The sequence below is a fragment of the Thunnus albacares genome, chromosome 13 (assembly GCF_914725855.1).
Source record: "Thunnus albacares chromosome 13, fThuAlb1.1, whole genome shotgun sequence".
NCBI classification, from domain to species: domain Eukaryota; kingdom Metazoa; phylum Chordata; class Actinopteri; order Scombriformes; family Scombridae; genus Thunnus; species Thunnus albacares.
Window position 1 is genome coordinate 20514413 of NC_058118.1, and position 15370 is coordinate 20529782.

At 41.7% G+C, this 15370-nt stretch overlaps 1 protein-coding gene across 4 annotated transcripts in view; it reads left to right on the forward strand.

The window, feature by feature from the left end:
• Positions 1-15370, forward strand: part of fnip1 (folliculin interacting protein 1) — a 40661-nt gene that overhangs the window by 13296 nt on the left and 11995 nt on the right. For 3 of the 4 annotated variants that reach the window (XM_044370192.1, XM_044370193.1, XM_044370195.1), the window contains exons 2-11: positions 1298-1427; positions 5595-5732; positions 5839-5939; positions 6230-6304; positions 6651-6742; positions 7803-7886; positions 10759-10830; positions 12586-12721; positions 13611-13812; positions 14382-14467. In XM_044370192.1, the coding sequence (XP_044226127.1) occupies positions 1298-1427; positions 5595-5732; positions 5839-5939; positions 6230-6304; positions 6651-6742; positions 7803-7886; positions 10759-10830; positions 12586-12721; positions 13611-13812; positions 14382-14467 (1116 nt within the window). The remainder of the gene's footprint in view (positions 1-1297; positions 1428-5594; positions 5733-5838; positions 5940-6229; positions 6305-6650; positions 6743-7802; positions 7887-10758; positions 10831-12585; positions 12722-13610; positions 13813-14381; positions 14468-15370) is intronic. The other variant, XM_044370194.1, reaches the window with a different exon arrangement.

Genomic DNA, 15370 nt, shown 5'->3' on the forward strand with positions numbered 1-15370 from the left:
GATATTACCTGAGATGACCGGCATTTTTTTTAAGATGAGCTGAATGAAACCACTGGTTACCTAGCAACAGGCATGCAGCAGAGGCTACCATTAAAAACAGCTTAACTGTTATTTAACTGTTGGGCAGAAGAAATGTACCAGTACTAATGTCTGAGTCATCTTGAGTTGTTTGATTTTATTGTGGACTAATGGAGTCTTGATTGGGTAAGAATTTAGTCGATTGTTATTTTAAAAATCAGAGTATCTACATGAGTGCATTACATTCAGAGACAATAATACAATTTGATAGATATTTCCATTTCAATCTACAAATCGATTAGTTTAAGAATTCATACAGCTGTTAATCAGTTCCTTTAGTTGAGAAAAGCCTCAGCAGGGACAATGGTTGATATAGTGGCTCTTAACTCTACAGTTATATCGGTGGATGAAGGTTGTTTGTCTTGAGCAAAGTGCTTAATAGTGACTATAAAGAGAAGGTTTTGGATTAAACTTCTTGGCTGTCTGGGATGAAATCAGCTGAGTGAGTGGCAGCGTTCTAGACTGTAAATCTATAGTGGTGGGTGGGTAGTAGGTTGTCTTGTGGCATATCTTTGTGGCTCCCCACTGGTTAAGGCATGAGATGGATGAATGGCAGCTGAGGCATGGAGTCTGTTGGCTCTGCCATGCCCACTGGCAAAGATGACAGGTTAAACGTGGTTTATTACAAGCTTGCTAATACATAATCTCTACCTTTTTCTCTACTGCTCAGAGCAAAGCCAGTTGTCTGCTTATACAGATAACTAGCAGATACCGTGCAGAAATTGGGTAGTTCGGGAACCACACCGTGGTTTAAATATGCTTCATAACAAAATCAGTTACTATCATAATAATAATATCAGAGTTAAGCAAATTTGCCTTTGTCACAGGTAAAAGTTGTTGAAATTGTTAAAATTTTATTCCGTGTTGTTTAGAGAAAGAATTGATTTATGTCAATACTCAGTTATCGAAAATGTTAGTGCTCAGATTTGGTTTTAGCTGTGGATAAAGCTGTGTTGTTGACCAACTGCTTCATTCAGCACTATGCTGCACCAGATTGTTTTGGAAGTGTTTTGTTACTGGAGCATGACCTCATTGTCTCTAATGTGCAAATTCCCTGGAAGAAACACACTGAGAAATGTGTGAAATATGTCTAAAAAATATGTGAGAAGTTTCTTTCCCCAGTCAGTCATTTTCATCTTACTAATGTCTGCTGCCTTATCAGTTTACAATATATGTACTAACTGCAATATTTCCTCTCTCTCTCCCACCTTCCGTCTAGCTGGCCGATACCCCAGTTGGAGCCCAGTCAGATCAGGTTGATAGTGTACCAGGACTGTGAGAGGCGTGGCCGAAATGTCCTCTTCGACTCCAATGCCAAAAAGAGGGGAGCAGAGGAAACCCCCATCACTGTGAGTCACATGTTTGTTTTGTGTGTGTGTGTGTGTGTGTGTGTGTGTGTGTGTGTGTGTTGTCATCTGGAGAAAAGACAGTTCCTGGTCTTGTTGTAATTCCAGGATTCAACTGATGCAGCAGCCTATCTACCCATCTTTTCAAATGTCTGAAACCTTCCTTAAATGATTCCCTTAATAGAAAATAAGATGTTAGTTGCACTGCTAGATACATTTTCATTATTGATTCATCTACAGATTATTTTCTCAATTAATCAATTAATTGCTTGCTTGAAATGATAAAAAATGGTGTTCACAGTTCCTCCGAGGCAACACCAATGTCTTCACTTTGCTTGTTTTGCCAGACTTAGAGGCTAAAATGGTTAAGATATTTAATTTATTGTCAAATGTAACAAGGAAAGACAGCAAATCATCACATCTGAGAAGCTGGAACCATCAGATGTTTGGCTTTTTGCTTGAAGAATGACTGAAACGATTAATTGATTATGGAAATAGTTGCCGATTAATTTTCTTTTGGCTGACTAATCAATTCATCGACTTATTGTTGCGGCTCTAAATGTATCTAATACAGTTACGAGATTACAGTTGTTTCTTTTTTTGTCCAATTGAATCAAAGGTAGCATCTAAATGTCTCAAGCTTGGCGTTCTGTAATCTGCAGAAACTTTGACCTTCAAAGTTCACAGACCGCAAGAATAGATGAGCAACGATAAGAGCAGAGAGACGGACATAGGCACAATCAGAGAGAGAGTCACATAGGCGTGACATGCAACATAAGTCATGTGACTGTTTCATGATGTTCAGAGGACACAAGCGGCACCTTTAACCTGCGGGACGCCTCACTGCTTTAGTGAGGCGTGTCCAGAATTTTTTGTTCCATTTGAGATGGATGCTATGATCATTAAAAAAAATTGTATTCAACTTCTTCAGCGTAACTGGGTTAGTCACAAAAACTAGTTGTGCGAGTGCTTCTTAAGTTTTGTTTCCTTTGCGTTTCTTAAACAAAAGCCTGGGTCTCCTTTCGACACGATGGATTCCAAAAAGTCTTGAGATCAAATTCTCAGGAACTTCTCAGGGTGAGGACGCCCTGAAGGCAGATATAACCTTAAAAACCTGACAGTGTGTCACACAGGTAGCGTACGTACGTGTGTGCGTGTCAGTTAAGTGCATGAGGCTTTGACCCCCTTGGCAGCGTTAGTAGATTGTAAAAACACCTATCTTAACCAGTCAGACACAATGATTGAAACAGTTTTACTATAGCATATCAGTGTTTATCAGGGTGTGTGCAACAAAAGATATTACACATTTCAGTTATGACTTTTGACTAGCAGCTTCAGGTGTATGGCCTCTCCCATCCTGTGACACACAGTCACCTTTTTTTTTTTTTTAGTTCCATTTTGAATAACATGCCTAATATTTTCATAATGCTGCTGTGTGTTCCTGTCTGACCCTGACCGGTTTGTTCTGGTGCTCTTATCTCCAATAATAATAGCCTCAGCTGACAGCCCATGTGTAAGCAGCATTCTTTCATCCTCACATGACAGCCGTGTCACTCGCTGTCTGACTGTCTTTCTCTCTCCGCCTGTCTTCGTCTCTCTCTCTCTCTCTCTCTCTCTCCGGTCTGGTCTCACTCGCTCTAAATTTTCCTCCTCGTTCTGTATCCACCTTTTTCGAACACTGCTGCTTCTCTGCCCCCTCTGTGTTTCTTTCTCTTTTGAATCTGTCTCTCTTTAATGTCCTGATTGCTGTCATTTGCTTCTCTAAATTAATCTGGTTATCTTTGTCTCTCTGTAACCTTCTTAGATCACTCTCTACCTCTGTGTCTCTTTTCCTGTCTGCCTCTAACTCTTTCTCCTAATCTACCCATTTCTAATCTCTCTTTCACCCTTTAAAGTCTTCCGCTCTTTCTAGATCTCTACCTCTTCTACCTTTCTCACTGTCTCTGTTTCTTCAGCTTCTCACTCCGCACTCGGTGTCTGTCTCTCTCTCTCATCCTCCCCCTCATTCTCACCTGTCTGTTTCGCATATATTTTTTTTTGCTTCCTCTTTGTCCAGTTTCTTTTTCTACTGACCAGGTTTTCCCTGCCCTCTTCCTGTGATGCCTCACTCTCTCTTGTCTGTCTGTCTGTCCGTCTGGCTCATCATCACGTCCACAACGCAGAAAAACACACAGACACACACTCACCTCCTGCTGACTTATGTCACCCTGACATTGGAAATAGGATTGCCTGTTTTCTCAACATTCTCAACTCATACGTGAGGATTAAATGAAGCACTACAGTTGGATTGGACCTGTGCCATATATACAAACACAATAAGAAGAGTTATGCAGTGTGCATGTGTGTGTGTCAGGGGTAGGGAGTTAATGCAATGTGTTACTTGGGCCGGTGTCAATATTTTTGGTGCAACCTGGATTGTTGCCAGCTACTGTGTGACTTCTATCACATGATGGCTTTTTTTGTATGTGTGTGTGTGCTTTGGGGTTGTTTTTGTTTGTTTGTTTGTTTTTTTTGGTGAACTCAGAGGATTTTATTTTAAGGCGAGATCAACAGCAGGAACAAGCAAAACACAGAGAGAATCAAAGGATCAAGCAGGAGACAGACAGAGATGCATGGGTGAGAAAGAGTTAAGAATGAAGAAAAGAAGAAAGGGAGGGGAGAAGGAGAAAGAGACAAATCTGATCCAGGAAAGAAATAGATGTAGTAAGGGAGAGAAAGAAAGCAGCAGGCAGGAAAGAGAGAGGGATGAAGTTGGTGTGGTGGAGGGAGAAGGAGGGAGGGAGGGAGGGAATGATTGCAGTGCTGCTCGCTCACGAGTTCCCGAAAGAGTCATATGACTGGCAGTCACATGCTGCTGGCCTCTGTGTACATACCTCACACTGCACTGCAGTGGACACACACACCCATGTACACACACACACACAAACACACGCTTGCTCAGAATCAGAGTGGCTTCATTAGCATGAGTATGTGTGTGTGTGTTTTACAAAATCCCTAATATTAATAATAGGGAATAGAGAATATACAGAGCATGTTGCATACATGTCTGCAGTGTTTAAAAAAAAATGTACTTTAAAAGAACAGAATGAAGAAAAACAATATGCCTTCTTCCTTTCAGCCTTTCTTCCTTCTGTCCTCTCTTACATTGACAGCAACAGTGGTTTCAAGTGAGCCATTACCAGAGCCTGGCTAAAAAGCGCTCACACGTACACACGTACACACACACACACATACACCCTCCCCCTCCCCCTCCCCACCCTCCCAAATGCATTCCTCTTGAATAGGCTGCCAAGTTAAGAAGGCACATGACACAGGCTGATTGAGCTCTCATTGCTTTTAGTTTGCTGTTTACATAAGTGCCTCTGGATTAGGTTTCTGTGTTTTTTTGACCTGAACTCAACAAAAATGTATTTATTTTTTCCCATCAAGATGTTTATTTGATCTGGACCAATGACCTTTTTATGTTCTGGACTGTTTAAAATGTCGTGCCATCAGAGTGAAATAAGATAGAAAATGTGACTTTTTTTTTATAGGTGAAGTGTGCTCTCAGCCTGTTGCTCTTATTATGTTCATGTTAGCAGAGGGCGAGGCCCTCAAAACTGAAATCCCCCTGCCATGAAATCCTTTTGACTTTGGTGTTATCTGTTCCCACGTGTATTGGCTGCTCCCGCGTGTATGGGCGCTAACCTTTTTAAGATATAAACACATGAACTTCTGCATCACTCTCGCTGATTTTATGTTCCTGTGCTCAAATAGCTAAGGTTTCCAGCTGCTTTTACAAGTTTAATACCAACCAAAAACAACTGTAAAAAGTTTTGCTGTGGCTGCTGAATGTTCCTAGTCAAGAGCAGAATTTCTTTTGGCTTCTTTATATTTGAAATGAAAATAAAACAGCTCTACTTGGCTAATGAAACAGTGGAAGTGGCTGATGTGCTTCAAACTCCATCAGCTTTCTATGTTTCCAGAAGCTGCTAAAGATTGTTTACATCTACTGTATAAGCTCATTTTCTATATGGTTAAAAAAGAGGATTGGTTCTTTAAGTGGATTGAGTTTAATATAATTTTTGATGTAAGTTGAACCTCGCACAGAGTAAAATGTAGCCTGCGAGCTTGTGTTCATGGAATTTGGCCTGACTCAGTTCTACTATATTTTATGTTTCGACTCCACAGAGCACTGAGGGCCAGGGGAAGATGTTTGGGAAATGCTGCCAGCTCCGTCCTACAGGAGGCAGCAGCAGTTCCTTGGACAGCTCCTCCTCCTGCACCTCCGAAACCAAGGAAACCAAGGAGCAGGGCCTCCGCTTCCAGGTAACACACATAGACTGAGACATCCATGCAAAATTTATTTACCTCTCGGCGATCACGCACATTCATACCCACACGTTCAAAGCGTCTCTTCTTCTCTCCTCGCCAGGGTTCGAGGTGTTCATCCGATGTGGTGATGCTGGGGGAAATGATGTTTGGCTCCGTAGCCATGAGCTACAAAGGCTCCACATTAAAAATCCACCAGATCAGGTAAGAAGAATAGGGGTGCATCACATCAGATCACATCAGATGGTGATTTTTTTATTAGTTAAAATGTGATGAATCCCAGGATTCGGTGGTAGTTAGATTTTCATTACTGAAAACAATGAAAGTACAGTAAATTAAAGTAGAAGGGAAGGAGACCAGAGGAACAAGAAAAGAAAGGAGAAGTTGTGAATTGATGAGGAAGAGACAAATGAAGTAGGATGTGAAAGACACACAAGCACATGAACTGAGAGTACATGCTGATGATCTTTGTCCCTGCTTTATCATCATATCAGATCGCCACCTCAGCTGATGCTGAGTAAGGTTTTCACCGCCAGGACAGGGGGCAGTGTGTACGGCAGCCTCAACACGTAAGCACACATTCACCCATCAACACACACACACACACAAACACACGCTCTGTTTCCTATGGCAACTTCTTCCTCAAGGCAGCACATGCAGATATTATCTCATCTTTTTCTCTCCCCCTCTCCATCTGTCCCAGATATGGTACATACTGTATTTATGTCAACTAAGGATACTGTCTCTCTGTCTGTCTTCCTGTCTCTCTTCATTGAGTTGATCACTTTTTTTTTGTCAATCATTTTTTTATTTTTTCAAATTTGCATACAGTATAATCATGTGGTTGGTACATACCATAAATCACCCCCAAAAATCTTATGAGTTACTCTTGGTTTTGTGTCTTATGTCGCACAGGTTACAGGACAGCCTGGAGTTCATTGGACAGGACAGCAACACCTTAAGGCCTGATCAAAACACTGGGCCCAACAGTCTGCTCGGGAACATAGGTAACCACAGCAACCCAGTGCCACACCATACCTTCTTTAGCTACAAATTATAGACTCACTGTAGTGTCTTAAAGGATATATAGAGCACGTTTGGCTACATATTAAGTATGATGCACATCTGATTATGACAAATATCATTTTGTAAGGATGATGATTGATTTATTTATGTTGTTCAGTAAATGACACTGCTTATCTCTGAAAAACTTAATGGAGGGACATTGGCTGCTTAAAATTGTGAATACGAGCTATAAATATGTATATAATTAAATATTGAAGTTCACATTTTCTTCATCTTATTATATAGTTGAAGTGCCTCTGCAGGACTGCAAGGTTGCAACAGATTTTGTTTCTCTCTTTCTGACCCTTTTACCATTCCTGTTTGAATACAAACCAGGCTGGATAGACTCTGCCAACAGCTCTCCCTCACTGCTCCCCTACACTGAGATGGTGAACAGTTGGAAAACTTTAAAAGTGGTCTTGCAAGCACAAGTTTTCTTGGCAAACTAGCAGAATTAACTGTTATCTAATCAAACACTTGTAGCAGTATATCTCTGCTGTGACTCATCTGGTGCTTCCCTGAACCTCATGATGACTGTGGTTGTTACTGGTGGTGAATCAAGATTAACATAAATGTAAAAGTATGAAATTCTCCTAATAGAGAGAATAAGAGAGAGAACTGTTGGCAAATTCTATCCTTTTGTGCATTTTCTCTGTCATCCTCACAGAAAAAACAATAAACATCTAGTCATACATATCAGAGATATAAAGCCTGTCATAATTGATTTGTTTGATTAGCTGGGTTTTCTGTGAGTGATACCTGCCTTCTTGTGTGTCTGTCTGTCTGTCTGACTGACTGACTGACCTACAGATAATGGTCATTATTCCATTCCAGACTAAAAAGCTCCTGTAACAAAGTTGTTTTCTTTCGGATGGTCTGACGTTAGGAGGCTACCAGCTTTCCTCCTTATTCATTCACTAACCATTGTTCATGTTTTTTTTTTTGTCTTTCTTCCCTCCTTCTCCCTCTTTTCTATTCCATGTTTTTGTTTGTGCCGCGCAGGATTTTCTCAGCTCTGCAGCCCTCGACGGGCCTTCTCTGAACAGGGCCCTCTGCGTCTTATCAAGAGCGCATCTTTCTTTTCAGGTTGGCGCTTAAAACTGGCCATGACTGGCATGTGCCAGTTGCATGCATGTGTGTAGTAGGTTGTAGTTGCGGTAGTAGTGGTCGTACCAGCCTCGACTCTCTGCGGCTGCATGCCTGTGTGGTGATTCTTGCAATAGAAGTGGTAGCAGTAGTGATAGCATGCAATATCACAGCATGTCTGCAAATAACTCGGGTCAGATAGTAGCTGTAGAGATATTTATTTTAAGGGGCTTCCCGCCAGATACATTTGGTATATTCTTCAAAAATGGGTTTGATGAATTTGATTTAGTTAATTTGGGCAGGTGAGAATATTTGTATTCAAATTGAAGCAGCATCAAATAACAGTGAAAATGCAGTTCTCTATCTCACTCCAGGACACTTAAAATTGCTAGTGAACCTAAACAACACAAGCTGCCTTCTAGTAAATCTCAGAGGAAATACGTATGCCTTTTTAAAAACTTTCCTTTCGTTTATTTTGCAAATAGCAGTGTCAAAAAAGATGACCTCACCCATCGGCAATAAAGTTTTTCTCAAAGAAATCATAAAATATATCTGTTATTATTATCTGACCTGAGCTTGCAGGTGTATTAGGCATGCAGAAATGGTGTGCATGGGTACTCACAGGTGTTGGTGGTTGTAGTTCAAAGACTTTGCAGTTCATTTTCCTCCTCATTGATCTTCACTAACATACTTTCACTAACTTGTCATCTTTGACAGTGGCTGTAATACAATGGGCAATAATTTAAGGCTCTGTGTGCGTTTTAAGCATCAACTATGAAAATTTTCTGCTATTTAGTTGCCTGTTTTTTAAGCTTTCTTTTTCTTCCTTATAAACCTTTAATGATTCAGTCAAAATTACCTGAGCATGCATGCACTCATACAGGAACATCCATACAGTTACACACAGTTACACAGTCTGCTGTGGGCCATTGAGCAGCTCCCCTGGACCAGCTGGGGGGGGAGAATGCCTTGTTCAAGGGCACCTTGGCAGTAGTTGCTGAAGGAAAGAATAGTTAATTACTATTCTGCTTACTATGCTGAACTTTTCTCAGCGTGTGTAAACAAGTAATATGTCAATCACAATCCCACTTCTTAAAATGCCTAGTATGGATGGCAACAGTGTGGAATTTACCAATCATCACTGCCAGTGACAGTGACACACGCTACCTGCTCTTTATAGCCTAGGACCTGTTTGATAATATCATTTGTTTTCATATCAGTAATATAAGACCCTGCATGGCTACTGCAGGGAGTATTACTTTAAACCTTGCCCATGAATCATCACTGTAAAGAAACGGACTGAATTCTCTCCCGATGAGCTCTTAGATCAGCTCTATGTTTTCCATCGAGAAGAGTAAGTACCGATTCTGTTTACTCTGATCTGGGTACTGATTTTCCACTGAGCACATTTACTGGAAAGAACAGATCAGACATCTACACCAAGTCTTTAAAGCAAATGTATTTTGCGTATTTCACTTTCAATGTCCAACTGACTCTTTAAAAGAGCAACTTTTGAGTGCAGCAATAGAATAATGCTATCATTCATTATATCATGCTGATCAGAGAGTTCCTTTGCCAGAAATATTCAGTGGTTACTCCTCCCTTCCTCTCTTGTATTGTGGTTAAACCCCTGCCCTTTCTGTAGTGAAGCGGTGGTGAGTTTTATAAAAAGCCTGCGCCATGCTGCCATCTCACAATCCTGTTTAGGGCACCCTTAGGTTGGCATGGCGTGTAGCTCTGTCAGTTATGCAATGTTGGAATGGACACAATATGCCACTGGAGCGCACAGTCACACACAGACACTTAGATGTCTTGCAAAAAAAAAACCCCTCACGTTGACTTGCTCGTTAATCATTTCAGCCTGAACTTTGCTTTCAACTGCACATTTAAATTTTGCATTTGTGGTTTTCTCACCTCTTTGCTGTGTACAACATTGACATTTCTCCCATTTTACCTCCAAAGTGTTGAAGAGTAGGACATTTGAGAACCAGCAAACAGGCTTGCTGACATCACATATTATGGTGTCTGTGATAAAAAGTTCTATCAAAGGTGTAGCAGCTGTTGTAGATAGTGAAAGAGAGTGAGTCAGTAAGCACGAGCCTTTTACAACAGTAGTGCTTTTGCCTTTAAGACTTCCTATTTTTGGTGTAACAAAACAGAAGGCACACTTAAAGCATGAGTATCAGTCAGTAACATCTATTTAACAGTAGAAATCAGTCCAGCATTTGCTTGTGTTTGGTCCCTTTTAGAAATGAAAAAATTTGCCCCATGTAGTGACCTCACATGTGGAAGTTGTAGTTTCTGCTTAACTTTTCTGCTACATTAAACAGCCATTTCAAACATTTTCAACCTCATCTTTACCGTATGTACTTTGGGACCCATTACACGAGGTGATGCAGTAACAAGAAAAACTCCTGATTTGAAATACCCACTTGTGTCTAGTAAAAAGAACAAAATGCAGTCCTTTTGGGACTAATTGAGATTATCGTGCTACAGCTCTACCAGGCGTAGATGCTGAGAATGTGAGGGATACAGCAGAGAACAAAAGGAGAAGCATTAACCTCTGTATTTGTCTGTGGACGATAAGAGCACTATAAGGCTCTGGCTTTGTGGTGATCCTCAGCATGCCTGGTGCTCCATTATGTTAATCATATTGGTCTGTTTCTCACAGGTTGTTTTTTTTTTTTTGTCTCTTGTTTTGTCTGTCATCCCTCTCATTCCCGCTCTTTTCTTTTCCCTTTATTTCCTTCCTTCTCTCTTCTCTGTCTTTGTCACCCATCTGCCCTCTCTCTAAACCTCTTCCCTTTACCCTTAACCCAACTCTTCACTTTCACCCCCCCCACCTCTCTGTTGTCCTCCTCCCTTCCTCTAGGCCACAGTCATCCCATGGACATGCCTGGCCGAGGGTTGTACGACGAGAGGGACAGCGGCATCGCCAGGTCAGGTAGGTTAATGAGACTAGAAGCCAAAGCCTGGATTGACCTACAGCTGAGCTTTGAATTGGGTTTACATTTATTCTCGTCAAGACCAAAGAGGACAAGAAACAGAGAAGATCAAGTCTATGTCAAGAAATTATTGGACTGTTACACACAGTTTTCTGTCATCTTCTTGTTACCTCAAACCACCATAGGTTCCTGTAAATGTTTTTGATTTCTGGCTTTTTCTTTTTTGTTCCCCAAAAGATGAGTGATGCAACTAACAAGTTTATTTTTCAATCACTTCCCGGGTGGAAGTGGTCGACCTGCTTTAACTTCACTGTTGAGGTCGAGAGCATGAACAGTTATACAAGCACAGGTCCAGTTAACCAACTTAAGCTGCATATTCACTAATGTGGCATGCAAGCACACATGCACACAGTTTTCCATTCATTAAAAATGACCCGTAGGTGCATGTGGATGGAAATAAAACCTGGGAAAGCTGAGAGATGCAGGGTAAGGGAAATCAATCGTCCCTCCACTGCTCATCTTTCAGTTCTGAAAAGTTTGAAGTATTTTGACGTAAAACTAGAGAGACAGATTATCATGTAGGGATGGAAGAGAGTGTGGAGGTGTTTGAAGGGCCTCCGGGGTCCGGAAAACGTTGTGCAATGGAAACTGACCCCTGTCTCCCCTACGCTGCCCCCTACCCTCCCCCCCTCTACAAACACCACCATGTCCCACTGGCATGACTGGTACGAGGGGAATTGTGCTTTCTGCTCAAACCCGGGTCACATGCAGAGGATTAAATATAGCAGCTCTCAAAACCTGCTACTAGTAAATGAGCTTCTAATTCAAGCCTCATCCTCTCATCTCCACCTCCCCACTGCGGTAACTGACACACACACACACACACAAATACACACATGTCCCTCTGTAACACGCAATCTCTTCCCGTCCACCTCTCTCTCCTTTTACTATATCTCTATTGCTGCGTCTTCATCCAACCCTAGCACAATATTCTCTTTTTACTTCAGACATACACTCATTCACTCATCTCCTAAACTTATCTGTCTTTATCTCTTCACACACACAAGATCACACAGAGTATAAATGGTTCATGTGACCATTGATCAGTGCCCGCTGCCTGGGCTGTAAATAACCCCGTGATCAGGGCTTGTATTCAGTGTGTGTGTAGGTGGTCATTATCGTGCCAGCCTAGTGTAAAGCCAGGTTGTCCAACAACAGCAGCAGCATGTGACTGTTAGCAGGCAAGCTGATATTAGATCTCATATGAAAGCTAGCTCCAGTAATTAGGGACTATATGTGGGGGAAAGAGGACAGAAGGCTGTGTGTATGTGTGTGTGTGTGTGTAGATGTTTGTGTTTTTGTGTATCTTTGTGTTTTGTGTCCTGTACTTGTTTGCCCTTTTTCAACCTCTTTTCTTTGTCTCACTATGAACAGTTATTGTCCTCCAGATTTCTGTCTAAGTCTGTGTGTGTGTGTATGTGTCTGTGTGTGTTTGTTTGATGTGTTGTTCAGAATGAGTAACCCCACACACTTGTCTGACTCACTCTTGTCCCTTTTCTCTTCTGTCATCCACCATTCCCTCCGTCTGTCCCCTACTCCCTTCTGTTCTCCTTCTCCTCATTTCTGCTCTCTTCATTTCTCTTATATGCTCTCTTAAACTCTGTATATCTCCTCTCCTCTCCTTTCCTCTCCTCTCCATCTTCTATCCACCTCCAATCCTTCCCTCCATCCCCCCCCCCCGTCTCTCCCTTCAGCTTCTCTGAGCAGCCTGTTGATCACTCCCTTCCCATCTCCGGGCTCCTCCTTGAACAGCAGCTGTGCATCTAGCTACCAGCGGCGATGGCTCCGGAGCCAAACCACCAGCCTGGAGAACGGCGTCTTCCCTCGATGGTGAGACACATACATACATTCATGCAAACCTGTGCAAGTTACATGTCAAAACACATTTTGCACAAATTAGTGTGTATTAAAATAATGGAAATGGCACATATTGTCTGTAAATGCAGTGAAGAACAACTATAGAGAGATGAGTCTTTCTTTGATTGACACTCAAACGAGCAAACACACTCAGAGAAGGAAAAGTGACGCTTAGGAGAGAGCAACAAGTGTTACAGATATGTGGTCTTTTCTGCACAACACACACAGTCTCTCCCATTAGCTAACCCTCCTCCATCTTTCTTCCCTGCTCAGGGCCTCTGTCAGGCTTTTGTAAAGTTTATCCTGCTAGGACTTCCTCAGAATCCAGCAGGCAGCTGGGAAAATGACACACACTGCTGCTATGCACTAATAACTGCACTCACAAACACACACTCAGTACTGTGACTAGACAGGATGCTGTGTTGGCCTGTCACTGTAAATGCAGCTGTCAGCCTCTGAGTGCTCTAATCTTCCTGGCGCTCCAGTTGGGCAGCACCAAAACATTTGTTTACCAGCTGCAACAGTAAAAGATACTAGGATTAAAATTCTCTTTTTATATATTTCAAACAGTTAAAAATATTGGTGGTATGGAGAATATTTACTGGTTATATCCAAGCAGTAGTTAAAAATATTTACCTGCTGCTAAAGCACAGGAAAGCATAGGAGGCCATAAACAGTTTTCTAACTAGTTGTTTTAACATGTAAGGTAATATATATGGTAAGATCAGACTTTGATCTCCATAGATTTACATGTCAAGTAAACATTTAGAAGTTTGAGCAGTTGCACACATATTCCAGCCATTAGAGGGCATTAATCTGTGGCCTGTAGTAAACTCCTACTGTCCTACCCTGTCCTGATCAGGTCGGTGGAGGAGAGCTTCAACATGTCTGACGAAAGCGGGGGACCAAGCCTGGGCGTGGCTCGGAAGAAGAAGATCGCCATCGGGGTCATCTTCATGCTCTCCCCCAACCCTGAGGAGAACAACCGCTTCCAAGATTTCTTTTTCTCCCACTTCCCTCTTTTTGAAAGCCACATGAACAAACTCAAGAGCGCCATCGAACAGGTGAATTAATGTGTATGACTGTGATTTCAGACCAACTACAAGTTACAGTATATTTGACAAGAGTGGAACTTTTTCTTGATTTCCCTTTTTGTGTTTCTTTAAATGATGTTGACATGAGTATTTATGCACTCCAAAGATCAATATTTTGATGTGTTAGAGGTTTATTTCTCTGTTTTTCTACGTTTTTCAATGAGAGATCACTCACATTTGTGTTCTTGATCACTCCCCTGATTGACATTGTAAAGCTAAGCCTGTCAGTGAAATCTATTTAGCAGTGAAATATGAATAGAACCCAAAGTCAAACCTTACACCCTTTGCTGTTGTAATGAACAGAATTGCTGTCAGATTGACCGGTCAATGGTCATACTTTGTGTATCTGTTTACTGGTGTCAACGTCAGAGCCCTGGGATACTTCCAATTTTACCCTCCATCCGCTGCCCCCCCCCCCCCCCCCCCCCCCTCCCCCTGCCCTTGTCTCCCTCACATTCCTTGCTCCACCTTTCCCAACTTTGTTCTTCAGCTTCAGTGCCAAATATCTAAAAGTGCATGTGTGTTGTGTCATTCCCAAGGCCATGAAGATGAGTCGTCGGTCAGCTGATGCCAGCCAGAGGGCCTTGGCTTACAGCAGAATGGTGGACAGCCTCAATGACTTCAGGTAGGGCAACAACTCACGTTTATTCACTATGACACAGAAAAAACATCATAAAAAGATGTTTTTTTGTTTTGTTTTTTTCATGTAATTTCTCTCACCAAACTTGCAAACATGACATAAACTCTGATGTTTTTGTTGAAAGCACCTCACAACATGGTAGACTCTTTGCCTTTAATAGGGAGGGCATCACATAGTGTCTTACTTAGTGTAGTGTCTCTGTGTAAAAAGGTGAAGGTAACAGATGTGAGGTGATCACATACCAGTCATTCATGCGGTGCTGAGGTGTCACAACAATCAATAATTAGTGAATATTCACTGCGGTTCATGTGTGAAAATAACATAATGCTAAACAGTCTGTGCTCTTCTTCATATGTTCATTTTTTAACTCATTAAAAATGATTAATTATAAGCATACCAAGCCAAGTAAGAAGTTGAAATGTTGAAATATAAAGAGTAAAAGAAAGGAGGAACACACTGTTTCCTACCTGTCTTGAGCAAACCCTAAATGTTGCATGATAGCTGTGGTGCATGCTGGAAGTTATTGCTTTAGGGCTTTGGTTGTGTTTGGGGAAGCATATGTAACAGTGTTAGAAGCTACTAGTTACATCTCATCTCTGCAGCACAGCTATCATGTATAATGCTTTATTAAGATGATGCTTTATTAAGGCTTTTTAGAGACACTGTTTCCTGTCTGTGTGCATGGGTGAGACATGCTTGTCAGTACTGTATGAATGTTCGGTGCTCATAAAACACACAAACATATTTTGTGTGCACACATGCATGCCTGTCTCCACCATTACTTTCACTTGCCACACACACACTGGCAGGCAGTTCCCTGTCTGAGGTCCCCTCACTGCTGCAGTCATATGCCTGTTGGCAGCTGGCCACAGCAACCCAAGCCTCCTG